The 27697-nt window shown below is 41.3% G+C and overlaps 3 protein-coding genes and 1 non-coding gene across 6 annotated transcripts in view; 3 read left to right on the forward strand and 1 right to left on the reverse strand.

The window, feature by feature from the left end:
- The first annotated feature begins 282 nt into the window (after positions 1-282).
- Positions 283-18897, forward strand: ptp4a2a (protein tyrosine phosphatase 4A2a). The gene is made up of 8 exons (XM_070546737.1): positions 283-322; positions 14976-15116; positions 15199-15324; positions 15437-15945; positions 16017-16109; positions 17649-17779; positions 17946-18020; positions 18098-18897. Exons 4-8 carry the CDS (start codon positions 15850-15852, stop codon positions 18207-18209), a joined length of 507 nt encoding a protein of 168 aa, XP_070402838.1. The 5' UTR covers positions 283-322; positions 14976-15116; positions 15199-15324; positions 15437-15849; the 3' UTR covers positions 18210-18897.
- Positions 573-654, forward strand: trnas-gcu (transfer RNA serine (anticodon GCU)). The gene has a single exon. It is a non-coding gene; the product is annotated as a tRNA-Ser (tRNA).
- On the reverse strand, positions 4728-10481 carry gjb9a (gap junction protein beta 9a). Its single transcript, XM_015970452.3, has 4 exons — positions 10350-10481; positions 6685-6893; positions 5288-5589; positions 4728-5211 (listed from the first exon to the last, which is right to left on the reverse strand). Exons 2-4 carry the CDS (start codon positions 6853-6855, stop codon positions 4875-4877), a joined length of 810 nt encoding a protein of 269 aa, XP_015825938.1. The 5' UTR covers positions 6856-6893; positions 10350-10481; the 3' UTR covers positions 4728-4874.
- Positions 18898-20534: 1637 nt separating the features above from the next.
- LOC107392571 (apoptosis-stimulating of p53 protein 1) overlaps positions 20535-27697 on the forward strand; it is a 39031-nt gene continuing 31868 nt past the window's right edge. The window contains exon 1 of one of the 3 annotated variants that reach the window (XM_070546738.1): positions 20535-21058. In XM_070546738.1, the coding sequence (XP_070402839.1) occupies positions 20708-21058 (351 nt within the window). In that variant the 5' untranslated portion in view covers positions 20535-20707. The remainder of the gene's footprint in view (positions 21059-27697) is intronic. The other 2 variants (XM_054741462.2, XM_070546739.1) reach the window with 2 other exon arrangements.

Below are 27697 nucleotides of genomic sequence, written 5' to 3' on the forward strand. Positions count from 1 at the left end.
GCCTGGACAGCACAGGCGCCACTGGTCCCTCCGACCACCACTAGCAGGTGCTCATTTCCCTAAACCCTAAAATAATATTGATAAATAATAATATAGAAGAAATAGCCTAATACAAAATCAGCAGATCAAGATTGCCAAGCGGAACAAAACGGTTCTAGTTTGTTTGCCTGTGTCCCCATCTGATGCATAAAAGTGGTACAACCATCGACATATACACGTACAACACGTCCGCGCCTCGTTTCGTATCTCATCCGCTAGAGGGCGCTGTCTCAACGATACCCGAATCTACAGCAGGCGTGAATCTGGTCTCCGCCGTTTAATGGTGAGTTTAACGTGCTTCCATCTAATCAACATGAGATTTGATACTTTTAGCTAGTCGCACGTAATCCAACGGTCTGTGCACCTCAGTCCTGATGGTCATGTGAGAGCCTACGTCCGACAGAACGATTCCTCACAAAATGAAAACAAACCCTAAAAAACTAACAGTCCATAGACATGGTGCTGATCGTTTCACTATCGTAACCATTGGAATTGATAGAGTTATAGAAGTCAGGCGAAATTTTACGTCATAGGACGAGGTGGCCGAGTGGTTAAGGCGATGGACTGCTAATCCATTGTGCTCTGCACGCGTGGGTTCGAATCCCATCCTCGTCGAAATCTTTTTTTCTCTCGGCAACGTTGACTTCCGGTTTGACTTCTGTGGCAACCTAATTTGCAGACCCAGGTTGTGATCGTATGTATGTCGATGGTTATGATACGTCAGCGTTTTCGCCATATTGTGAATGGCGTGAATGTCAGACTTAAATGACGTTTGCTCGAAAGTCTCCACTTTCTTGTTGCACGCGATTGTTCTTAGGTCTAAAATACAGGCCTAAATTAAAATTAAATCCCAACAGGTATGCTAGAGAAGTCTATTTTTAATATTGACCCGGTTGTTGCAACCATATGACTGCACAACAAAACAGCATAGTTCCTCATCCTGTGGTGGCTCCAGTTGGGTTTGGAGATCAAGGGACCCATCCAATATGGCGGCAATGTTGTTACGCCCTCCAGCGTCTGCATATTCATGTCTGTCATAGGATTGCATAGTATTAAGCAGAACTTCATCAGGAACCGAGCCCATCTGTCTGAGCTGTAGAATGGGAAACCCCGGATTTTCTTCAAATCAGGAACATTTTATAATTATGGAAAATATGCAAAGCCAACTGAAAAGAAAAAAAGAAGGAAGTGCTGAGATGAAAGTAAAAATGTAGTTTCAGAATAAAAGCGGAAATGTTGAGATGTTGAGTGGAAATATTTTAAAGAAAATCTCCCTCTTCCCTCTTCTTTCCCTGCTTTTTATTTATTATTATTATTATTATTATTATTATTATTATTATTATTATTATTATTATCATCATTGTTATTATTTTGTAAATTTAGAGAAATTTTTAATCCTTTCCCAGTCTGCTGCAGCTTTCTTCCCAGTAACACCATTTGATCAGTAAATACAGTTTTTTTTATACCAACAGAAGTCAGCCGACATTAGTCTTAGATGTTGTTACCACATGGGGGCGCCATTTCAGCCACATAGTTAGAAACAGGTCAGTTACGAAGCTGCAGTCGAAATGAGATCAATTTACTGTTGATGGAAAAGTTTATGTGAAGTGAAACACACTTTCCTTCATGTTTACTGAGTAAAATCAGTTAATCTCTAAAATAATAAAGCCTTGTTGTGGTTTTAGGAGAAACAGCCTTTATGGCAAAAGAATAGTCACTGCAAGCGTGTTAATAATCTGACATTTTATTTCACAAGCAGCTGAACCTCACACCAAACTTAAACATTAACCTATAAAAACAGTTTGGCATTCAGGTGGACCTCTTTCTGTAACAACAGTTATGATGAAACTAATTGAATTTACAGTCACGTCAAATCCAGTCCCCAAAAATAAATACACTTAAAAAAATAAAAGTGCTAGTATAAAACACACACACACACACGCGAACGCACGCGCACACGCGAACGCACGCACACACACACACACACACACACACACACACACACACACACACACACACACACACACACACACACACACACACACGTGTATCTAACAACCTTTAATTGCCACATTCTAAGTGTTGTTTGTGAAGGTTTTTTATTATTTCTACTCCTGCTGTAAACAGTTGGGCTTTATTACTTTTCTACTGGAGTCTGAAAGTTTCTGTTTTGGTTTCGGTCTCTTCAAGGCCACACCTGGATTAACTCTCTCAGGCTCTAAAGAAGTTTTGATAAAAGGACGAACAACTAAGTCCTTCAGGGGTACTTCTGAGTTTAAAAATGCTCATGAAATACGCACGTGGAGTAACCAGGTAGGTTTTAACGTTGCAAATCTGCAACGCCGGCCTCCAGAGGGTTAGAAACCTGAACTATGACTCTCAGCTGGTAGCAAAAACACAACTTGTATAATGCACACAAGCATATTTAGAACACCGTCTTTTATTTTGAAAAATGAATTCTGCATACTGATGGCTGGGATTAGGATGTACAGTCACAAAATATTACTTAAAAATCTGCTAATCTGTAGCCAAATATAGTGGTTTTATTCTGTGTAATTTCAGATTTTTTTTCCACGCAATTTTAATATTCTCTAGCACAGTTGTTAGCATCATGAGCGTCATGTCCCCTGATAGTTTGACATCAAATGAAAATGTTTGTGAGCCTTCTTAAAGCGTTTATCATTTTAAAAACGTTTTAAAGCATGAGTCTATTTGCCTCTCGGTGGATAACTTGACATCATGGCAGTCGACGGGGATGTCCTGATCAAGAGTTTGGGTCTAAATCTTTACTGACACCAAGCGCCGGTTGATTTTGAGCATCTGTTCAGCCCTGACCTTCAGACCACAAACCATCCGAACAGGTTCACGTGAGTTTCTGTTGAGGATCGCAGAGCAGGGAGAATGTTTATCTCCACAGATCAGTTTGTCTTCTTATTCTTGCCAATCGATGCATTATTTATGAAGGCTGTTTAAACAACAGTTGTCGCAGATGAACGTCCTTTATTAATCTTGGATCAGAGTTTGTCAAACATAGCTGTGGACAGGCGTTTCGCACTGCCAGGATTAATAAACGCCAGCTGGTGATAACGAAAGAGCTACCATGTTCATAAACAGTGTTTATAAATTCAGGTGAAAACAGCAACTGAAGGTGTTCTGGCCCGCTTTAACCATGTGACCGGTAACACAAACGCCAGGAAGCTGAGGGCCAACCATCGACATATACATATATGGACAATAGGTTTCCATAAACTCCAATAACACGTTTTTGAAGAAAAATGGGAGGTGGCTACCACCGCCATTTTGACCGTGTCACAGGTTCCGTCAAGCCCAGACAATTCCACAAAAGGGAAGAGAGGTGGAGCTGAGGGTGGGGCTGTAAGGCTGGGATCGACTGACGACACCCGGTCGAACTAGCTACAAGCTAACCTGAAGCTAACCCAAAGCTAACGCGGAGGTGGGAGCTAAGCTAACGGAGGTAGCAACCTAGCTACAACCGGAGTTAACTGTGCACAACACCAGAGCTTCTGAATCAGAGATATGGCGGGCTGACCGCTGGGGAGAAACGGGTGGAAAACATCGGTCTCCCGAGAGCTCCACAAGCCGATAGTGGGAACCCAGCTCCACCAACATGTTATATTTCAACCCATTTTCTAAAGTGCAGCATTATGTTAAATGCACTGGGTTTTACCCTATTACATTTAAATTTCATGGTTAAACAGTACATGTTAAAATCTAAGCTCAGCTCGGCAGTGACCTAAAATACATAAATATAATTTTACTCACCAAAAAAAATGAAGTGGAGACTCCTTGGACGCTCTATTAGTGCAATTAATGCCACAGTAAGTCATTTTGTCCAACAATTGCACAAAAAATATCCAAAAAAGAATACACAAACTGCACAACTAATGGTCTAAGTTGAGAGACTGAAAATGGCGGAACAGTTTTCAGGCGAGGCCGAGGCTCTACTGAGGCCTTTCCACGGAGCTAGCTCTGCGGTCACGTGGGTCTGATGCTCATTAATTATACAGAATTTTAGGCTTTTAATACTAATAATAAACAGAAGAGTGAGAAAAAATTCACCCCCCTCAGAGTTGTCATGAGTATAAACTAGATAATTTAAACCAAAAACATGTTTTGGTACCAGGCTGTAAACATGTTTATTTCTGCTGTGAAATTGGTATTAATATGGGAGTCAATGAGGATTTGCTTGCTTCTGACACCAGCCCCTAGTGGATGAGGGTGGAACTGCAATTTCTTTCATTTCCGCATTGGCCTCAATTTCTGTCCCGCATTGTGGGGGCTTGGGGCCAACCAGCTCGTGTTGTTCTGGTTTTTGGAGGATTTTGTCTGAAATTATTCAGAGAAAAATGAAGCTAACTCTGAGATTTTAAACATGGAGCTCACAACATATTTATTGGCTGTTTTCCTCCTTGAGCCCGCCTCCAGCTCCCGATGAACCCAGCTGAAGTAAAACAGTGACAGTAGTTCAATGACAGTGATCAGAAGTTGACACCATATCAGCCTGACCAATGACAAACGCTGTGAGACGTCTGTAGTCATTACCTCATCGCAGAGTCTGTTTGGTCCTCCTGGAAGCAGAAATCAGACGGCCCATCTGAAGATCTGAATTAAACATCACTGCAGCTTCTCAAACAGCTATGGTCAGATTCCTACGCTGTGAAAACCAGCATGACCGGAATGTCATCATTCCCGATGGTCGGGCGTTCGTTTCTTTGGACGTAAAATCATCAGCGTTGCACGCGATCATAGCTCATGATTCATCAGTTACTTCTTGTTTCTGAATGCGCACTCATAGCGGTGTGATTCAGTGTCTCCTACAAGAAAGTGGTCTTCTGTCCCAGCTTCTCCCTCCGGTTCAGGCTGAGCTGGCTCTCTGCCAGCGTCGGATCGATCCGGCGATGCTGAGACTGATGAGGGACCACCGTGGCGGACTCCTGATGGTTGGCGAACGTAAGCCTCTCATTGTTGTGTTGGATCCTCAGCACCTTGATGATGCGTTTTCCGATCAGATACATCATCTCCATAATGCACATGAAGATGCAGAGAGCACTGGACACGACCATGAACAGCATGAAGATCTTCTTCTCTGTTGGACGACTGATAAAGCAATCTACGGTATTGGGACACGGGTCCAGTGAACACTTGGACAACCTAGCGTAGAAGATAAAACAGATTAATGGCACCAAGCACGTATTATTTTAATGTGAGATGACATCACAAGGTTTACTTAGGGAGGTCGTATCCGTGGTAGATCCGATACAGGATGTAGAGGAATGAGGTGTCAAACCCAGCCTTGAAGACCAAACTCAGCAGGTACGTCCACCACAGGCCCCCTCTCTTCTTGCCTGGGTTGGCATACAGATGTGAGCCTTGGTGCAGCTCCACATACTTCTTGTCCTTCCCTTCACGGTATTTAACGTGAGCCATCACCATCAGAGATGGGCAGGTGACGAAGATGAGCTGCAGCGCCCACAGACGGATGTGGGAGATGGGGAAGATGTGGTCATAGCAGACGTTGGTGCAACCAGGCTGAAAAAGTCACAGCTGGTTAATAAAGTCCAACTTTCTTCCTCAGTGGGTAAATTCAGTTATTACAGCGATGCCATAAAAATACCACTGGCGACCAGCTGGGGGCAAGGTGGCGCTCTATTCGACAAACTTCTACGACACACTGGGACGAAATGAGGCTCAAGTGCCAAAAAAATGCTGACGATCTGTCGGCCTGGGTTAAACATTTAGTTTTTGGTCAGAGGTCAAAAGACACAAACATGGCTCATCGCAGTTGGAAAGGTAGAGCAAAGTGATCCGTACGCGATGCAAAACCCCAAAACAACACAACAACGGAGGAGGACTTGGTGGTGACGGTCAACATTCAGCTCAGTTTGTGGAGCATGCTGGAGCAACCAGTGAAGAGGCGTAGGTCCTTCCTGGTCTGGCTCGGTACACTTCTATCCACTTTTGGGCCATTCCCATCTGTACCGGGTCGGCCCGGGCCGGGTAGCGTAGGTTGTTCACATATCTGGGTGGCCTGGTATTTTTCCGGGCCAACCAAGGCTCATTGTCAGCCCTCTTCTCGAGGGGGTCTGCTTCAGGCCGACCAGGGCCAACACACCCACTGCTGACAGCAAATTCACACCTTCCATTAGAGCAAGCCTCTGATTGGTGGGTAGAATCAGCCCACATGGGCTTAAGGCAAGGATGTGTGGAATCAACCGGGCCAGGCTGGGGCCGACTGGGGCTACCCGGCCCGGGCCGACCCGGTACAGATGGGAATGGCCCATTTGAAGCAGGTACTAAAAAGGGGCAGAGACCTGGTACCCGACCCGTTGCTAGTGAAGACGCCGTGGACCCAGGCCAAACTGAGACAATCTGGCAGAAATGGTCCAGTAATGTTCCAAACATAGTAAGCCAAGCTGAAAACCCAACGTCGCTGACTAGCTAGGGGCAGAGTCACTGGTTGCTACAGAGTTTTCCACTTCCTGCCTTTTCAGGGTTCAGGGTCTGACCAAAAATTAGAGTCTGAGCTGAACATTCCCCCGTCATCAGTTAAACCGTGACAAGGTGACTCCTCTCACGAGGAAGCTTGTCTCTCCACCTGTGAACATTTGATTTATTGGACCTCACCTGTTTGGTGTTGCACACAAAGTCCTTGTTCTCGTCTCCCCACACCCTCTGCGCCGCCACCACAAACACCAGAACTCGGAACACAAACACCATGGAGAGCCAGATCCTCCCGAACGCTGTGGAATATTTATTAACTCCGCTCACCAGGCTCTCCAGCCCGGACCAGTTCATCCCTGCTGCTGCTGCTGCCGGGGACTCGGAGCACTTCCCTGTGCGGCAAACAGATATTATATAAATCAATCTGGTCTGACTCGTCCGGCCACACCTTCTCAGCCACAAAGACTCAGAACGTTTGAGTCTGCAAACCTGCAGCACAAATTCATATTCAACAATAAAAGCTAAAAAACAAATCAGATATTTAGAATCAAAGGGAAAACTAAACGTCATCCTTCATCCAAAACACAAAAACTAAATGTGAAAAAGATCAAGATGATTTTTAGCTGCTGCATGTTTATTTTACGTCTTCCCTTCTAATAAAAACAAAACAAGCAATATTATTGAGATTTATTCTCTCACGTTTTCATTTCATGGAATAATCAGTTGTTAGAATATTCTTGTTTTTTACAAGCATTTAACAGTCCCTTTGTGATCCATGGTTTTTATTGATCTCAGAAAAGTATTTGATACTATTCAATTCAATTCAATTCAAGTTTATTTATATAGCGCCAAATCACGACTAGCGTCATCTCAAGGCACTTCACATAATAAACATTCCAATTCACAGTTCATTAAGCCAATCAGAAATAATGTTTCCTATATAAGGAACCCAGCAAATTGCATCAAGACCATGTCATGCTATTAGTGAAAATGGAAAGACATGGCATTAGAAGGGTGGTTTTGGACTGGTTAAACAGTTATATGGGAAATGGACAACACTTTGTTCAAATGGGAGATGTCATGTCCAACTGTCTCGACATAACTGTTGGTGTACCACAAGGGTCAGTACTGGGCCCTAAATTATTTATTATGTATATAAATGACTTCGTTATGGTTTCAAAAAGATTAAAAGTTGTTTTGTTTGTAGATGACACCAATGCTCTTTGTTCCTGGGAAACTATACTTCATTTATTGGGAGAAGTGAGGACTGAAATGAGTAAGTTGAAAGAATGGTTCAGCTTGAACAAATTATCATTAAACTTGGACAAGACCAAAGTCATCTTGTTCGGAAATTGAAGAGTGGACTCTGAGATAAAACTGATGTTAGAAAATGTAAGAATAGAGAGAGTTTATGAAACAAAATTTCTGGTGGTTATCCTAGACCACAATTTTAGCTGGAAACTAGCTGGAAACCACATATTAAATATATACAAACAAAATTGGCAAAGAGCATTGGCATTTTGGGTAAAATAAAACATTTACTGAATCAAGAATCATTGTATATTCTGTTTTCATCACTGGTAATGCCTTACTTGAATTACTGTGTGGAAGTTTGGGGAAACACACACCTGAGTAATCTACAATCACTATCCATACTGCAAAAACGAACAATAAGGATAGTATACAATGTGGGATATAGGGAACACACAACAACACTGTTTTTAAAATTACAAGTGTTAAAATGTTTTGATCTGATAAAGTTTAAAACAGCAGTAATCATGTTTAAGGCAATAAATAATTTACTTCCATGTAATATACAGGAAATGTTTAATGATAAAGATGATGGGTACAATTTAAGAGAGGCATTAAACTTCAAAAAACAGAGAGTTCGTACAACAAAGAGGAGTATGTGTACAACAATATGTGGGGTTGAATTATGGAACAATTTGAGTGAAGATTTGAAAAAATGCGTTAAGGTAAATCAATTTAAGAAGAGCTACAAAAAGCATCTATTGGATAATTATGTTGATGAGCTGGGTTAAACAGAATTATACAAGAAGTTGATTGTTGAGTATGTTTAATCTATTTGTTCTCTGTATTATTGTTGTTTTAATATATAAAATATATCCTACCCCCTTCTCACTTCTTCTTATTCAACTTATCTCAAAAACAAAATTTAAAAATTAAGAAACATATCTAGATATCTATCTATCTATCTATCTATCTATCTATCTATCTATCTATCTATCTATCTATCTATCTATCTATCTATCTATCTATCTATCTATCTATCTATCTATCTATCTATCTATCTATCTATCTATCTATCTATCTATCAATCTATCTATCTATCTATCTATCTATCTATCTATCTATCTATCTATCTATCTATCTATCTATCTATCTATCTATCAATCTATCTATCTATCTAGATATGTTTCTTAATTTTTTTATTTTGTTTTTGAGATAAGTTGAATAAGAATAAGTGAGAAGGAGGTAGGAATGTACAAGTTTTACTTCTAACTTCTCCTTTTCGGACTTTATTATTTGATTGCTTTTGTGTCGAGTTGTGTTGTATAAAAATTTTTTTGTTTTTTTTTTACGTTTGTTTGAAATAAAGTACAAGTCAAGTCACAAATCATTTTCTTTCTGTTTCTAAGAATTTTTATCATTCTTTATTAAATATTTTTACAAGTTTTTTGGGGTTCTGAGAAGTTCTCCTTAGAACGGAGCGGTTCCTGCTGAGGATCATCAAACCACAGAACCGCTGACCTCTCTCTAAAAACACGCTTTTAGTCTCAATATTTATTTTAGTTTTTAGACTTCAAAAAGTTCATCCTTTCGTCAGATTTCAGTCCGACGCTTACGCTTTTCTCGTTTTTACAGTCTTCTAGCCTCCAGCTGAATAACAAAAGCTGATCTGAGATCAGCTGATTGGAGGCACAGGGACATGCACCTGATTTGCCTTTCAAATGTTCAGCAGGAGCTGGAAGTCATTCGGGAAAATCCCATGTTCAGTTTTAATAAAACAGAGAAGTTCAACTTCAACAAAATCAGGGTCAAAGTTCACATGGATCATCAGCTGATCTAAAGCTGATCCAGAGTCAGTTCCTAGAACTTTAACTAAATGAATCTGGTTCTGAACCGGGCTGGAGCCCTCAGGTTCCTTTAGGACACATTTAGGTCCGGTTCTGCTCAGAAACTGAAGCATAAATCAGATTTTCATCAGACTTATTATCAATACATAAAAGATGCTTTTGTGAAATTAACAACCAGATGCTTGAGGTTCTTTAGAGTTTCCTGAAATGGAAAACCAGGTTCAGTGTCCTGGGAAACGAATCATTTAATCCTGATAAGACAGAACGCAGCTACAGTTTGTCTGCAGCTGGAGACAACCGATGAGAAGTTGAAGGGTTTACAGGAAAACCAGCTGTAGGACCAGCTCCACAGGGACACCGCAGGACGTCTTCTGGTTGGACACCACCAGCTACGAGCAGTTTTTATTAGTGCTTCATTAAAGCTTTAGTCTAAACATGTTCAGATGAAGTAGGCACACCCGTCTGTGTCCACCACAGCTGTAAACCACATTTTTTTCTCTGAGCCGATGACTCATACTCTCCTTTTCTTCTGTAATGTTCTCCTGTTAGTCGTGGCTGGAAAAAACCTTTCATCCATGATGCTAACAGAGTTTTATCCTTTTCTAAAAAGTGTTTTTTAACTTGTTTTAGTGGCAAGAAGGTGAAAATGTTTCCTGCAGCTGAGCCGATTTGAAGTGTTTACATTCCTAACTACAGTCTTTGTTTACTGTTCAGTCGAAAAGGACTCAAGCAGGAGGAACAGAACCTTACCTGGAGCTGAGACGTCTCTCAAACACTAGATTTGTCCCACCAACAGGAGATCAGAAGGAAAGTTTGCAGTTTAAACAGCCTGGAGAATCTCGTGTCCCTCTTTCATTTTCCACTCGCCTCTGCCTTCTCATTCTGTCCTCAGAAAACTTGTCAAAGCAGCCTCAGCGGCTGCTACGTCATAAAGAACACGCTTGAACACAGGAACAGGCTCATGGGATGACTTCTATCCTCCAGTAACCTAAAACCTCCTGAATAAGTAAAGAAACACAATGGAGCTGGGAGGCAAAGCCTCCATCCCTGCCAAGTGGAAGACCTCTGTGTGTGTGGGTGTGTGTTTGCATGCGTGTGGGTGTGTAGGAGCAGTGGGACCACACCCATCTTGTGTGACATGTAGATGGTTGGTTACAGTAAAGACAGAACCTGTAATTTCAAATCAAGGTTTGAACTTTTAAAACAAAAGTTTAAAATCCTTTAAAGGCGTTCATAAATGCATTAAAGGTGAGACCATACCCTACTTGACCTTAACCGTTGGTGTTCTAATCCTAACTCTAACCTAAAGTCATCTAAACTAAACGTTAATTCACACCACCTCTAAAACCAAGGATCAGGGTGCGTGTGGACCAGCAAAATGTCCCCACAATGTAGAAATGTCCACACGTTACAGGTTAAAAGTGGAAATTTGTCGACTTAAACACATATAGACAAGTACACACACACGCGCGCGCGCACACACACACACACACACACACACACACACACACACACACACACACACACACACACACACACACACACACACACACACACACTGCATGCGCGGATAATAATTTAACTATTGAATTTATTTTGTAATAATTTAATCTCTTATTCTTGAGTAAAATAAATAAATAAATAAATATATATATATATATATATATATATATATATATATATACACACACACACACATATCTGGAGTGTTGAGTAACAGGGATGCAGCTTCTTTCATAAACTAGAGTTGTGGATTTTAATCGATCTTATTTTGATTTTTTTTATGTATTTAGATTTAAATTTCACGTTTGACTCGTAATTTTCAGTCGCATTTAAAAAAAGACATGTTAACCCAAAATAACTGGTTAAAGGAAATAATTCAGTAAATAATTTAATTGTAATGCAAGGGGGCTTGTTCTAACGGTTTGTTCGTTTATTGTGAAAGAACAAACCGGAATAGTTATCTGTATTTCCGTATCGCTTTTATTTTGTAGGGCGGAAAACGGAAGCAGTTTTGTTGCTAGCTTCTTCGCCTCTGTTCAACATGCATCTCTCACAGATTCGTCTGTGTCACTAGAAGCGTCTGGATTCTTTGGGAAATTCCATCGTTTTGTGAGTGTTAGCTTTTGTTTCAGGTGCTTGCTACCGACGGAACGGCTGTGGGTGTTGTATAAGGTGGTGTGTGTGTGTGTTAACAAGGTCACCGTACCCTCTGTGAACCCGTGAAAGTGTCGTTCGGCTCATCGGTTCGGCTGGAAACATGTCGGTCTGTCGGGCTGTTGTTTATGCGTTTACAGGGGACCTGGTTGGCCGAGCTTCAGTGGCAGGAGGCGCGGCTGATTAGGTTCGTGACTTAGGTTCTGAATCCTGTTGTGGCGTGTGAATCTTGGTACATTTTACCACTTTGTGTCGTTTCAAATCTGCTAGCTGATTGTTTTTAGCCTTATTTTTCACGTGAAGAGAAAAGTGGGTCGTTTCAGAACTAATCCGTTGCCTTTCGGGCACTTCAACGTTTGGTCGATTTTTCATTAGTTTCTTAAAATGTATTATTCGTCCTCCTGTTTTCATTGCTTTTAGCGAATTTACGTTTTAACGCTGGTGATAACGGTTCACGAGCTCGTTTAGTTGACGATCAACCGCAGGGGCGCGATTCTCTGCTCTGATTGGTTGTTTGGCTGCTACGCAACCCGAGATGCCGTAAATGCTTGAAAATGTCGCGCAGCAGCAAATGGATGGATTTATTGACTAACTTGCCTCTTTAACCTCTTAAAACCTTTCTTTTTGGGTTGATTTTATCTGAAGTGTCCAAAATGAATCGAATATATCTATTTAACCACAAGTTCTGTTTGAATTGTATTGTTGCCGAAATAAAGACTCCACTCCAGAGTAGAGCGAGGCATCGTGCCTGACACCACCCCTCCTGCCAGGCTAAACGTCAGTTACTGAATTAAAATTGAATTAAAAGACTCGATATTACAGTGAAATGTGTGTGTGAAATGAAAAATGAGTCAACAGTGATGATTTACTTCCTTAAAGAGCAAGTCACCCCTACCGGAGTATTACTCCACTCCCACTTCCTGTTTGAAAAATGCAACAAATGCTGTTGCCTAGCAGACCCTAGAGGGTGGAGCCGCAAACAAATACACACACACAGGCTCACAACAACATTGTGACATCATATGGTACCAGCTAATGGGCCATTCCCATCTGTACCGGGTCGGCCCGGGCCGGGTAGCGTAGGTTGTTTGCATATCTGGGTGGCCTGGTATTTTTCCTGGCCAAACAAGGCTCATTCTCAGCCCTCTTCTCAAGGGGGTCTGCTTCAGGCCAACCAGGGCCAACACACCCACTGCTGACAGCAAATTCACACCTTCCATTAGAGCAAGCCTCTGATTGGTGGGTAGAATCAGCCCACATGGGCTTAAGACAAGGATGTGTGGAATCAACCGGGCCGACTGGGGCTACCCGGCCCGGGCCGACCCGGTACAGATGGGAATGGCCCATAACGTTCTAGGGTACCTCTTAGCCAATAGCAATGGCAGATTTAAATTCAAATGTAGTGCAGAGTTTTTACCTGACAACGGCACAACACTGACAGTTTTAGGCAGAAATCTTTAATCTGAACTAAAATGCATTAAAGTGCTAAACTATTGACTACATGTGTCTGCAGCACGATTAGACACGCATTTATGTAGTTTATCAGAAAAAAAGTTGATTTGGGGTGACTTGCTCTTTAAATGAGTTGTTCAGAACTATAACAGCGAGCTAAAAGCAAGACGGTAAACAGCCACACTTCCTCTGTAGGAGGCAGATTACTGTAATAAGTGTAGTAAGTGCTCCCTACTGTAAAACGCCCAAGAGTGCTAACAACACCAGATGTGACTATGTATTTATCTACTTATCAACATACTGTGCATGACTTGTCTTTGCTTGTTATCTAGAATCTTCTGTTGCTGATCCGTAACTGACAACGGTCATGAAACTCTCGGGAGTGAGAGAATGATTGTAGTAACCAAATCTGGCCTAGGGTTGTCACGGTATGAAAATTTAACCTCACGGTTATTGTGACCAAAATTATCACGGTTTTCGGTATTATCGCGGTATTTTTTAAACGGTGTTGCATATGTTCAGAAAGCATTGATAGTCCTGTTCTACACAAACTGAAATAGTTTTGAAAAGGTTTAACAGTGTTTATTAAACCTAAAATAACACAAAGCCTTAGCAAAAGTGCAACTTTTCACAAGTAAAGGAACAAATAGCTTATTTTTCTGGAACATGTTACAGTAGTCAGTGCAGGTTTAAATGATACAAATCCAAACATTCAAACCATAAACAATATGTAAACAAATCAAAGAAACACCACTTGTTTTCTCATATACTTGTTTTCTTCATTATCAAAATGAAAATCTAAAACTCCAGTCCACACTTGACTTGAGCACTGTACAATCAACCTTAAAAAAATATGTATTTAAAATAAATAGCCACTTTAAACAAATTACTAAAATAACTACTACACTATGTAATCAAATCCAAACGTTCAAGTATAAATGGCATTGAATAAGTAAACAAATCAATGACAAGGCACTAATTGTGTATTTCTCTTCATCAACAAATAAGATGCATCATCCAGCAACAGGGTGTCCGTGACACGGTTTAAATGCTGGCAGAGGACGCTGCGGCTGCAGTATATAGTGACTCGTTGTATTCTCCCTCAACCAAAAGTCCTCACGTCATGCATTTAAGCTAAAACGCTAATGTTAACTTACCTTGCACTGGCTGTAGAGACATGGGTGATGGTCACGCAGATGTGCCATTAGATTCTAAGTGTTGCTGCCTTCTGCAGACACTTGTTTCCTGCACGTTCTGCAAACGGGATAGCCGTCTTCTATTAACTGTCCCTCAGCATTTTCAGAAATCCCAAATATGCCCATACTTCCGATTTAGTCTTCTTTGAGGGCTGATGGATGTCCTGGGCGCTGCCGTCTCCTCCTTCGGCCATTATTTCAGCTTCAAAGTTTTGGTGCCGTTGCAAATTAAAAAGTGCGTGTGCGCGCAGCGGGAACTTCAGCTGAAGTGACGGTGGCTGGTAAGGGTCATCGCGCCGAAACCGCGGCCACGGTAAACCCACCGAGATAATATAGCTTTTTTTAAAACTGGACGGTTATTTTTATTGTCAACTTTTTTACCGGGGTTTACCGCTATACCGGTTACCGTGACAACCCTAATCTGGCCACAGGATTTCCATATTGCACCTTTTAAATCAGTGTTTTTCTACTCAAATCCTGCTCTCATTTGGCTAAATCTTCTATGGTATTTTATACAAGCATCAGAAGTTGGTTTCTACTTGTGTAGAAGGAGTCATTTTCTTCTCTGCAGCAGGTTAGCACCAAGCTAACAGTTCGTGTCAGCCAGAAACCAGAAACACCGCAGCAGCATCATCAATGGTGTGTCTACATCCAGGAGCCGTCACATTTTCCTGTGTCCGCTCAATGACCCATCTCCTCAGCTGTCAGCGCAGTGAGTTTGTTTTTACCCATGATCCTCTCTGCTCATCTGCTCTCACCATCAGCCCTGCGGCTCATTGGTGTTTCTCATCCAGGCTGCACATGTATGGCGTTTGCGAGGCTTGGAGGAGAGTTTTGCCAAGCTCAGCACCTGCTGGTTATTGTGGACAAGTGAACAGGAGGAGGCGACCCGGCCCAGTCACTGCCATTCACACTCACAGGTGAGTCACACAGCAGCATTGTGGTTAATGAGGTTAGAGACGGATCAGTCAGACATGAAGGTATAATGTGTGGAAAGTCCTTCTAGGTTTAATGTCCTTCAACGTCCTCCAGGTCCTTACTGCCATCCTGTTGAACACATATGAGGACAAGCCAACCGTTGGTGTGTGACTGTCCTGGGAGGAGTGGAGCCCGCCCCTTTCCTCCCTCCCTCTCTGCTGATTGGCTGAAGTCTCTGAATGGGCTGACACTCCGACGTTGAAGCTCCGTTTTCTTTTTGTAGACTTTTATTTTTGTGTCATTCTGAAACATTTATACATTTGGTCTTTAACCAAGCCAGTTTTAATTTACTGCCATTAACGTTTTTATTTAGTCAGCTTTTATCAGACAGAACATTTTTACTTTTTACCCACAAGGCAACAGATTTTTAGCTGGAAGTACTTTTTGGATTTGAGAAATCTTTTTTTTTTAGAAACTAGAGTAAAAACAATTTTTACGCTACTAACGAAGTTCCTGAGGGTCTAAAGATGAACCGACCGGCTCCGGTGGAGATCTCCTACGATTGTCTGAGGTTCCTCATCACGCACAATCCCACCAACGCACAACTGGGGAAGTTTATAGAGGTACCGCCTCCTTACGTGCTCTGATTCAGTTAGCGTTGCTTTTCCAGACGTAACCTGAGTGTGTTTTGTAGGATTTAAAGGCGTACGGAGTAAACACTCTGGTGAGAGTTTGTGCTTCTACGTACGACAAGACTCCGGTGGAACAGGAAGGGATACAAGTCCTGGTAAGAGACAGAAACTCGGGATTTATTCCTGCTCTTCTGGGAAAAACATGACACATTAAACAGGTTAATGGCGTTGTGGTCCGTTAAAGATTAAATCCGGTTACAGACGAACGGTTCCAACACAATGTAAAGAGTCCAACCTGGATCCGATCCAAACCTTTAGTTTATATTTCTGTTCATTTTCAGACTCGGAGGCTCACCATCTTCAGGTTATTGATACAAACATGTTCTTGTTCTGTAGCAGTTATGATCTGTAGGCTTCAAGGATAACCGGAGAACACGGAAGGGTCTGGAAACACAAACCTGATACTTCCAGACTTTCTCAGACCTGGAAACTATTAAACTGATTCATATGAAGGGGTTATCTAATGTCCGTGTAGAGCAGCTGTATGTGGAGTAGGGTTGTCATGGTAACCGGTGTAGCGGTAAACCCCGGTAAAAAAGTTGACAATAATAATAACCATCTTGTTTTTAAAAAATATATATTATCGGTGGATTACCGTGGCTGTGGTGTAGGCGCGGTGACCCTTACCAGCCACCGTATCATCTGCTGAAGTTGCCGGCGGCACATGCGCACTTTGTTGTTTACAACCAAAACTTTCTTGAAGCTAAAGCTGAAATAACGGCCAAAGGAGGAGACGGCAGCACTCAGGACATTTTTTATCCCTCAAAGAAGACAAAGTGGGAAGTACGGGCATCTTTTGGATATGTGAAGAATGCTGAGGGACAGTTTATAGAAGACGGCTATCCTGTTTGCAGCACGTGCAGAAAAAGTGTCTGTGAAAGGCAGCAACGCTTCAAATCTCATGACACATCTGCGTGACCATCACCCACAACTCTACAGTCAACACAAGGCAAGCTAACGTTAGCGTTTTAGCTAAAATGAGTGATCCGAGGATTTGGGTTGAGGGAGAATGCAACGAGTCGCTATATAAAGCAGCCGCAGCGCCGCTACCTGCATATAAACCGTGTCGCGGACACCCCCATGTTGAAATGACGCTATGCATTACGGGGCTCCCAGGGGCAGATAAGAGTTGGTCTCTCTCCGAGAATAATTATGAATTTAACAATGATTACTGCCTGATGACATTTTCCCACATCTGCAAAGCTCACTGGAAGGACACAAACCGAGGACGATATTTTCCTGATATAGGGTTTATTACTCAAGTAAGGCTAAAAAAGTATCTGGTTAGAAGGCTACTTGAGTACTGAGTATCATGTGATGTAATATTTTTAAAATGATGACATCAAACAGACAAAAAATAAGAAGTTATGGGCAAATATTGGTATTTTAAAGACTAAAGGGGAAAAACGTAAACAAATAAACATAATTACAAAATAACTAATTTTAGGCCAAATTTAGACACAAACTGAGGAAAATATTTTCCTGATATACAGGGTTTATTTAGTTGTCTGAAAATGTAACACGTTTAAAAAAAATACCGCGATAAAACCGTGATAATTTTGGTCACAATAACCGTGAGGTTAAGTTTTCACACCGTGACAACCCTAATGTGGAGCTGACTGTTTTCTGTCCAGGACTGGCCGTTTGATGACGGTTCAGCTCCACCTGAGCAGGTGGTTGATGATTGGCTGAACCTGCTGCAGGTGAAGTTCAGGGATGAACCTGGCTGCTGTGTGGCGGTGCACTGTGTGGCTGGCCTGGGCCGGTGAGTGAGTGAGTGTGTGTGTGTTACACTGTAGTAGACATAATGAAAGTGCGGTCTAATCTCTGGTTAGTGGGCGTGTGAATCACTGCTTTAACAAAGATTTGACTTGTTAAAAATCGGGTTTGACAGACGGTCGTTGAGTGTTTGTAACCCCCTCCTCCCCCAGAGCTCCCGTGCTGGTGGCCCTAGCGCTGATCGAGTGTGGGATGGAGTACGAAGATGCGGTCCATCTAATCAGACAGTGAGTTCTGACATCTGAATCCCTTCATGAACCTGTTATGGAGGAGTCTGAGCCGGACCTGTTTTGTGTTTTGACAGGAAGCGTCGTGGAGCTCTGAACGCCAAGCAGCTCCAGTACCTGGAGAGCTACAAGCCCAAACTATGCCTCCGCTCCAAAGACGCAAACGGGCAAAACTGCTGTGTGCAGTAGGAGCTCAGACATGAGAGGGTGTCGCGTTTATCTCCTCGTTGGTTTGTAGCAGAAACTCATAAACACTTAGAAAATAAAAAGAACCAAATAAAAAGCTTTTGTTGTTCGTTTAAGAGGAAAACATTTATTCCAAAGTTCTCTGTTTGATGTATGTTTCAGCTCAAACATTACGAACCGTGTAGCGTATAAACGGATTGTTCTGGTGTCGCCGCCACTGCTTCATCATTTCAGAGGCTGGATAAACCACCGACCTGCTGGAAACAGCCAGAACGAGCAGCCGAAACCAAAACTTCACTAGTTACATGTAAATATGTCTAAAATGTGTTCAGCGCTGATAAAACCTGCTAGTTTAACACTAGTTTACTCCGAGCTTTATTAAACCCGCTAAACGTTCCTCAGCAGCTGGTTGTGGCCATAACTACAGCTGAAACGTGTGTGTGAAGGCTGGACCGAACAGAAGAGCTGATGAAAACGGTGTGTTAGTGTGTTCCTGGGTTGGGGGCCAAAGTCTTCGTCCATCTCACTCTGGTCTTCGTGCTGCTTTAGGGTTTCTCTGTACCTTTGTTTTCTTTATTCTTGTATCTGTTCTTATTTATTGTTTTTTTTTTTTGTGTTTCTTTGTGAAACGTCCATCTGATCAAGAATCAGTCCGTTGGTATTGGATTATTAAAGTCCTCGTTGTGCGCCATCTGCTTGCGTGTTTGTTGGTTCTTCACCCAAACTTCAACCATCTTAAAGGGTGTTTTATTCCAGCCATGGAACTTCTACACAGAATGCCCTTTAGAGGCAGACGAGTGAAGCCTGGTTGTGTTAAACCAGAAGGCGTCGGTGGGTCCGTGGTGCTGATCCTGTTTTAGATCGATGCTTTTATTGATCGACCTGAAAACGAGAGCCCCGAAGCGCCATGGTGACATTTATTTGGGTGTACGTTTTATTCAGCAGGTGTGATTTTGTAGAATTATAAAAAAAAATCTTTTCACGCAATTACACTTGTTTTTTTCAGATGTGAGTAATTATTTAGTTGTTTTGACTGTTTTAATAGTAAGACGGTCTAAAATAGATTAGATCTGTTTTGTTCAGTTATTTTAGTTGTTTTTGACTGAAGTGAATCCTGAACAGTCTAATTTAAAATATTTGACAGAAAATCCTGATAAATTCAGTAAGATTGTGTAAGTTTAAATTGTTTTCGGTTAACCCTTTAACTAAAGAATCCAGATTATTTATAGACTTCATTATAAATCTGAAAAGGACCCAGATCTGTTTAAATTGCCTGATTATTGGTAACTATGTCAAATAAAACATTTTGGCTCCAAACTGGCAGCCTTGGTGTTTCTTAACTGTCGCTAAAATAATCAAACTTTCCTCTGATTAAATATGAATAAACCTTATTTCTTCTGACAGCCTGGTGCTGTAGTCCCTACGGACGCCAGAGGGCGCTGATGTCCTGTTACATTCTGGACTCCCTTTATTTTAAACCCTGAACATGTGTGTATGATTTATGTATTTATGTATATAGTACATGCATACTGCTGGCTAGTTACCACTGTGGGTTAACGGATTTCCAGCATTTTTCTGTTTTTCTATTTTAAAATACAACTTTAAAGAGATGATCGTTGGATCAGGCGGTGCTTCTGGCAGCAGACGATGGCTCTGTGATAATCTGCTGAGTTTACAGCATCAGAACCTTTCTAAGCTTGCTGTTAAGCTACAGAACACAGGCCGGTTCTGTGAGTGGGTGACACCCTGCTGTTTACACATTTATTATCCTTATTTACTGCTGCAATAAACTCAAGGCTTCTGTTTATGTGTAAAGAACAATTCCTTCAAATGTCAACAGAATAATCAAAAGTTCTGAGATTCAAAGCAAATTTCCTTGTTTTAAAATTCACTAAAATGCCAAACAATGACTAGACGCATCTATTAGACTCTCATCTATACAGTTTATCATCAAAATAAAGCTGATTTAGGCGTTACTCTTTAACTTGCTCAAAAATATATTAAACACAATTTTTAATGGTAAAGTCTTTGAATGTGTGCAGCTGTGAAACTTATTATTCTGGTTCTGATAATTAGTTTGTTATCGGGATCTGGGTCGCCTTCTGCTGTCTTGTTTAGTTCAGTCACGTTTTATGAACGGAGTTTAAAAATCTGCTTTTTTAAAATAACAGTCTGTGAGAATTTGAGCTCCCAGTTACCATTTTTAACTTCATCAGCAGCTGCTGACTGGGGCACCCCTACAGTAAAGTCCTCGTATCACCGACAGGGGGCGCTCGTCTCTAAAATCTTCTGATCGCCTTCTGGGAAAAATCGCTTCATTATTAAACTGCCAGTTTCCGGTAACTTCTTCAACACGTTAAACCAAACATTTAAGCCTTTTTCTGGTCAAGAGGGGCAGATGGGAGGAGGTTCTGACCCATTTCTGCCCGTGAACAGAACCTCACCGTCCGCTGCATGATGCTAGCCTGGCCAGCCAGACTCGGTTTAATTCTGCACAGAAAATGAATCTCTGTGCAGAATTAAACAGTCTGGCTGGCCAGGCTAGCCTGATGCCGAGGTGTGTGTGTGTGTGTGTGTGTGTGTGTGTGTGTGTGTGTGTGTGTGTGTGTGTGTGTGTGTGTGTTCGCGTGCGCGAGAGAGAGAAAGGAAGGAAAGAAGCGGGTGGGCTGTCAGACCTGAGCGGAGTTTGGGAGTTTAGACTCGGAAGGAGAAACGGCAGCAGGAGGGTGTGGATCTCCAGACAAAAAGAAGAGGGAAGTATGCAGTTTAAGAAGAGAGAAGAGGAGACAATCGGGAGTTATTTTTCAGACGGGACGGGAGCTTGTTTGAACCGAGGAGCAGGAATGGTACCGGTGAGTTTTCATCCAAATGGAAACGCTGACATAACGGTAGTGAGGCTAAAATCACAGTCAAGTTGAGAAAACGGACAAAGTTCACAGTCAAGCAGAGAAAAATAAACGATTATCCATTAAATGTCGCCTTTTTCGGCGCAGTTCCGATAAATTAAATAATTCAAATAGTTTTTTCAAAACGAAAGTTCATGCTGTATGAGACTTGATTCCCTCCGCTTATCCAAGTTAATTAGCGTTTAGCATGACTACTTTAGCACACACACTGTTTTTGAACTCCTAATCGATTATTTCATTTAAAAATGCATTATAAATATTTTGTAACATAATATATATCCTTTCGGTATTTGAAGCATTAAAACGAGTCACAAAATTCAATTCAAAAAGCTAAAATAGCTTAAGCTAAGGCTAGCTTCTACATGCTAAAATAAAATCAGGAAGTTCTTCCAAAAAAAAAACTTTTTTGATGTTGCAGGTTGAGTCGAATGTTTTTTTTGCTTTATTTTGTTAAATATACAAACTGACATGATAAAATAGCATAATAATACAGGCAAGTGTCTTCTCTAATGGAATTCAGTTAACTTCCTGCAATCCTTCACAATAAGAGTCAGGGAAAAATCACATTTACCTAAAAAAATCTGAATAGAAAAAAATTAATATTGTTTTTAAAGTGAATTTCATGGTGATAGGGGGCAGTACATACCTAAATCCTTGCCAGGAAGCGGTATTTTTGTGTTTGAGTAAGATCTTACCAACAGATGGCCATTAGGGCCAAAAATCCCTGGGAGTGCAACCTCCAGCAAAATGACAAACACATCAGACTCCCTTTTATCACTGGCAACGAGTGAAGAGGAAAATGTGTAAAACAACGTCTAGGAATGGTGAAAGTTTTGTAACAGTTTGTTACAAATCCGTTAATGCATTTTGTCCTCACAGGCTTCCATAGAAGGAAACATAGCATCTAAGGCCCAAATCCCAATACTCCCACTTTCAATTGTGCAATTCCGACCAGTGCGTAGGTTGTCGATTCTCAATTGCGGAAGTTGATCACACTTTTTTAGCACCCTTGATCCGCACTTCACCCAAGTCCGCATTACTTGGGTGAAGTGTGTTACCCACAATCCATTGCTGCGGGACAAAAGGCTGAAGTTTGTGGTAACGCGACTCGGGTTGCAAATGACCACAGTCACCAATTCTTGTCATGTGTCTATGTATGTACAGTGGTGTGAAAAACTATTTGCCCCTTCCTGATTTCTTATTCTTTTGCATGTTTGTCACATAAAATGTTTCTGATCATCAAACACATTTAACCGTTAGTCAAAGATAACACAAGTAAACACAAAATGCAGTTTTGAAATGGTTTTTATTATTTAGGGAGAGAACAAAATCCAAACCTACATTGCCCTGTGTGAAAAAGTAATTGCCCCCCTTGTTAAAAAATAACCCAACTGTGGTGTTTCACACCTGAGTTCAATTTCTGTAGCCACCCCCAAGCCTGATTACTGCCACACCTGTTTCAATCAAGAAATCACTTAAATGTGAGCTGCCTGACACAGAGAAGTAGACCAAAAGCTCATCAAAAGCTAGACATCATGCCAAGATCCAAAGAAATTCAAGAACAAAAGTAATTGAGATCTATCAGTCTGGTAAAGGTTATAAAGCCATTTCTAAAGCTTTGGGACTCCAGCGAACCACAGTGAGAGCCATTATCCACAAATGGCTAGGGCTGTCGCGATTGAGGAATTCCCCCTGCGGTGAGTCAGGGCAGCTCAATATTGCGGTATGCGATATTATTGCACCCCGCTTTTATTAAACTCATGGCAATATTTCCTTTGAAACATTGTGCTTACACATTTAAAAAATGTTAGAAAAAAATACATGGCCATTTTTAACACTTTATTGAATGCAGATCAAAGGGCAGGAACGGCATTCTCTGACTGAACTTAAAAACAACATTCAGGAGGTTTAACTTTGAAATGCAAATTTGGCTGCAACATCTAACAGAAATAAAAAAAAGTGCCCTACTATCTCCTCGATCAGCGCGGACTTTACCTCTCAGCATGCACTGTCGCGAGATTTAATCAAGTGCGGTAATTGCGGTGGCACGTCATGCAGCGCGGTAGGTTTCTTAATATCGCGATATATTGTTCTTGCAATTATTGCGACAGCCCTACAAATGGCAACAACATGGAACAGTGGGGATCCTTCCCAGGAGTGGGCGGCCGACCAAAATTACCCCAAGAGCGCAGAGACAACTCATCCGAGAGGTCACAAAAGACCCCAGGACAACTTCTAAAGAACTGCAGGCCGCACTTGCCTCAATTAAGGTCAGTGTTCATGACTCCACCATAAGAAAGAGACTGGGCAAAAATGGCCTGCATGGCAGATTTCCAAGACTAAACCACTGTTAAGCAAAAAGAACATTAGGGCTCGTCTCAGTTTTGCTAAGAAACATCTCAATGATTGCCAAGACTTATGGGAAAATACCTTGTGGACTGATGAGACAAAAGTTGAACGTTTTGGAAGGCAAATGTCCCGTTCCATCTGGCGTAGAAGTAACACAGCATTTCAGACAAAGAACATCATACCAACAGTAAAATATGGTGGTGGTAGTGTGATGGTCTGGGGTTGTGTTGCTGCTTCAGGAACTGGAAGGCTTGCTGTGATAAATGGAACCATGAATTCTATTGTCTACCAAAACATCCTGAAGGAGAATGTCCGGCCATCTGTTCGTCAACTAAAGCTGAAGCCATCTTGGGTGCTGCAGCAGGACAATGACCCAAAACACACCAGCAGATCCACCTCTGAATAGCTGAAGAACAACAAAATGAAGACTTTGGAGTGGCCTAGTCAAAGTCCTGACCTGAATCCTATTGAGATGCCATGGCATGACCTTAAAAAGGTGGTTCATGCTAGAAAACCCTCAAATAAAGCTGAATTACAACAATTCTGCAAAGATGAGTGGGCCAAAACTCCTCCAGAGCGCTGTAAAAGACTCATAGCAAGTTATCGCAAACGCTTGATTGCAGTTATTGCTGCTAAGGGAGGCCCAACCAGTTATTAGGTTCAGGGGGCAATAACTTTTTCACACAGGGCAATGCAGGTTTGGATTTTGTTCTCTCCCTAAATAATAAAAACCATCATTTCAAAACTGCATTTTGTGTTTACTTGTGTTGTCTTTGACTAACGGTTAAATGTGTTTGATGATCAGAAACATTTTGTGTGACAAACATGCAAAAGAATAAGAAATCAGGAAGGGGCAAATAGTTTTTCACACCACTTTATGTATGTCTGATCTCAGAATTGTGTGTACTAAAACTCTAATTTCCCTCTGGGATTAATAAAGTAACTTTGAATTGAATTAGAATTGAAGTACTTTATCTGAAAATATGTATATTCTAATGAAAGGAATTAGTTTTAGGAAGATCAATTTATGCTCTGAAACGTTTAGATAAAGCTGCAATAAGTGTAAGTTAATTTCAAGTTGTTTGTTTGAAAGTTAATGAAGATTTGTAAAAAAAAAAAACAGTATCACAGTGACCAGCATCCTGGCATGCGTTGCAGTCGATTATGCAATACTCCATGTCTCGTTTGGGCAATTATTTGCACACTTGTGTGTACCACGCACTTGAAACCATACTGCGCACTTTGGTGGTTTGTGCACTTTGCTGAAGACCACATTGCAAGTATTAGGGTTGGGCCTAATATGGCATCGCCTAGAAACTGAAGGTATTTCTCAATGTCAAGGAGCCTCACCTCGATGCCTAGGTCCCACCCTGGTTGCCTAGGAGGTACGTCATCAGAAACCGCCAAGGTGTGTGCCATGTTCATGTGCTGCTGCGAAGGCGTCTGTCCTCCGTTTGTGTACCGTTTAGCTAACTGGCCAAGGATACATGGGAGGTGTCTTGTTGCCTACTGTCAATGAAAAATTTCCCAGAATACAGTGCAGTATTTTCAAAAGGATGACGGACCAGAAGCTGTCAGCAGCCGCTTACGGGGTCAAATTTCCAGTTTAAATGCAAGTCAACTAATTCTAGCTATCCGGCTATAACTAAAATTTCTTTGGTGTGTTCTTGCTGTGTTTACTTTCAAATTCCATCTTTCAGTTCTTTTTGAAACACAGAAAAGGTTTATTTACCTGCAACGTTTTGTTTGAGGCTGCAAACATCATCAGGCTGACGCCTCCTTCATTTATCCGCGGGCAGCAGAGAACGTTGTCACCCTCTCCCCTCTCCGATGATGCAGTCCCATGTGCGATCCAACGAGTAAACTCCATCGTCCCTGTTCATGGTCCCACATCCACGTCTCCTTATCTCGATAGCTTCTTTTATCCATCTTTTGTATTTCTGTTGTTCGGTGTTAATGATCCTTGTGTTGTCCCAGTCCATTAGGCGGTTTTCTCTTGTGCAGTGATCTGTCACGGCTGACTTCTTTATTGTGCTTTCTGCTTCTTCTTTTGCTGCTCTTGTGTGTTTTCGACCTGTTTCTTTCTCACACTCCTTTCTATGTTCTGTTGTTTGTGTGTTGAGTTGGCGTCCGGTTTCTTCTATGTATGTTTTATATCAGCCACCATCGGCGTCAGCCTGATGATGTTTGCAGCCGCAAACGAAACGTTGCAGGTAATTAAACCTTTTCTGTGTTTTAAAAAGAACCGAAAGATGGAATTTGATAACTAAAATGTTTTTTATAGATCCAAAACAGTTATCTATGGTTGGTTAGTAGTTGCAGCTTCCGTAGCTAACTGGTAGTAACTCACATACATATTTAATTTAACCAATATATACACAATTTAAAAAGTAAAATGCTCGTTATACATTTATATTGAAACTTATATGTATAAAATATAACTTTACCTCACCTGTCACGTGATGTGATCTCTGATTCTTTCAAATTTAAAGAAAATGTTTTCAACTTGAAAAGAAAGATCTGAATCAGAAATAACTGAAAAACATTAATATAGAAAAACAAACATTTCAAGCAGAAGATGTAAAAAAAACACAAGAAGTGAATTAAATCTGCATTTAAATTGAAACTAACTTCTTAACCAATCTATTTTGAAAGTTCCTGATAGTGTTGGGGGTAAACGATTATTTTTAAAACGATTATTCTGACGATTATTTTATGGAATAGTCAACTATTCTAATGACTATTTAGACAATTAATCTAATGACTATTTTTCTATTGCACAGTTAATAAAAACCAAAAAAAATCTAATAAATTCCTCAAAAAATTGATAAATTGTTACTGTAGGAGAATAAACACTACAGGCCTTCCATTTTGTATAACACTGCTTTTATTGTGTTGCGGTTGGTTATGTTCTGGTGACATGTAGAACTTGGGAGTGCAGGCTGCTGCCTGAGAGGTGGTTTGAAAGACGGAGTGTCTCCATGCTGCTTTGTTTTGGTCTCTTATGTGCGTGAGGCGAGTGGTGTTACCACCCTTCCTGGGGAGTTTGGCTCGTGTGCAAAAAGGAAGGGACAATAACGGGATTCAAAAGTGAAAATGATGATCAGGTTTATTTACAACTACAAAAAAAACATAAATCTTTCCATCCACAGGTTGGGAATAATAAAATTATTTCTGCCTGTGGGGAATTAAAACTAAAGTACAAATAACTAGGGTTGTCCCACTGGGCAAAGATTACAGGGTTCTGGACCAAAATAAGGATCTCCAAAGGTCCAAACTCTAAACTGGGTGGTTAAACCAAACTCAAGGTGATATTTTAAACTAAACCGAAAACCCACAACACTCTAAATGTAATAAAAGGGAGATCTGCACCACAAAAAAGATGAACTCTAAACCAAAACGTAACAGCTTATCCAAACGCAAGAAGCTGTTGGTAAAGCTACTGTTAGCATCTTCGCTAACGTTAAGTTCAAGATACCAAGTTTAAATAAACCAAAATACCCAGCAGCAAACAGACCAGCACGGAGGAGAGACTGCTACCACCAAAACAGCTCTCCTAATGTCTGAAAGAAGCTCCTTAATGAAGGGAGAAACGCTCCCGGTGATTTTCTACGTCTGCGATAGAGACGAAGCAGTGCATCTGACCCCGGAAGTTGTTGTCCGTTGCCGGGAGACGAAGGGGCAAAACAGGAAAGGAATCTAGTAGCGGACGGACATCGTTCCGGTTCTTCGATATTTGGTGGAGATGTTAGTGAAGGCGGAGAAGAGGGCGAACTAGAGGAAAAACAGGCAGATTCCTCCTCTATTTACAAACTCCTGGGGATGCAACAAGTGGGCGCGGTGCGTCGACTACCGGATCTGACATCGACGTCATCGAGGCTTCGCTACAGCCCTAGTTCCAGATCAAAACTGAACTTGAGTTGTTCTGCCTAAGCAAACAAACCTTATGGTCCTGATTTCGCTCCATAAAGTGCTTTTCTCATTACAGTGTTCCTTTTCTGTTCTTGTAGCTTTGAGCCGATCACATGACACAAATTCATTTGCTCTGAGAAACTAGTTCAACCAGACATCAAACAGATGACTTTATTGTCTATAAGTTGGTTTTAGGTTAGAATTAAGGCGAAAGTCACATAAGCTGCAGTTAAAGTGAAGATCTGTCTGGGACTGGTGAGGAGGACAAACCAGAGCTTTTTAGTTGGGATCATATGACGTTTTACATCTGGTTGGGTCGGATCA

This window comes from Nothobranchius furzeri, chromosome 18 (genome assembly GCF_043380555.1).
Source record: "Nothobranchius furzeri strain GRZ-AD chromosome 18, NfurGRZ-RIMD1, whole genome shotgun sequence".
Classification (NCBI taxonomy): Eukaryota; Metazoa; Chordata; class Actinopteri; order Cyprinodontiformes; family Nothobranchiidae; genus Nothobranchius; species Nothobranchius furzeri.

Excerpts from the sequence above, each read along its gene's own strand:
- gjb9a (XM_015970452.3), bottom strand. The coding sequence starts at position 6,855 with ATGAACTGGTCCGGGCTGGAGAGCCTGGTGAGCGGAGTTAATAAATAT. Across the intron at positions 5,590-6,684 it reads TTGTGTGCAACACCAAACAG|CCTGGTTGCACCAACGTCTG; the intron begins GTGAGGTCCAAT and ends TGACTTTTTCAG. Across the intron at positions 5,212-5,287 it reads CACGGATACGACCTCCCTAA|GTTGTCCAAGTGTTCACTGG; the intron begins GTAAACCTTGTG and ends CTTCTACGCTAG.
- ptp4a2a (XM_070546737.1), top strand. The coding sequence starts at position 15,850 with ATGAACCGACCGGCTCCGGTGGAGATCTCCTACGATTGTCTGAGGTTC. Across the intron at positions 16,110-17,648 it reads AGGAAGGGATACAAGTCCTG|GACTGGCCGTTTGATGACGG; the intron begins GTAAGAGACAGA and ends TTTTCTGTCCAG. Across the intron at positions 17,780-17,945 it reads TGTGTGGCTGGCCTGGGCCG|AGCTCCCGTGCTGGTGGCCC; the intron begins GTGAGTGAGTGA and ends CTCCTCCCCCAG.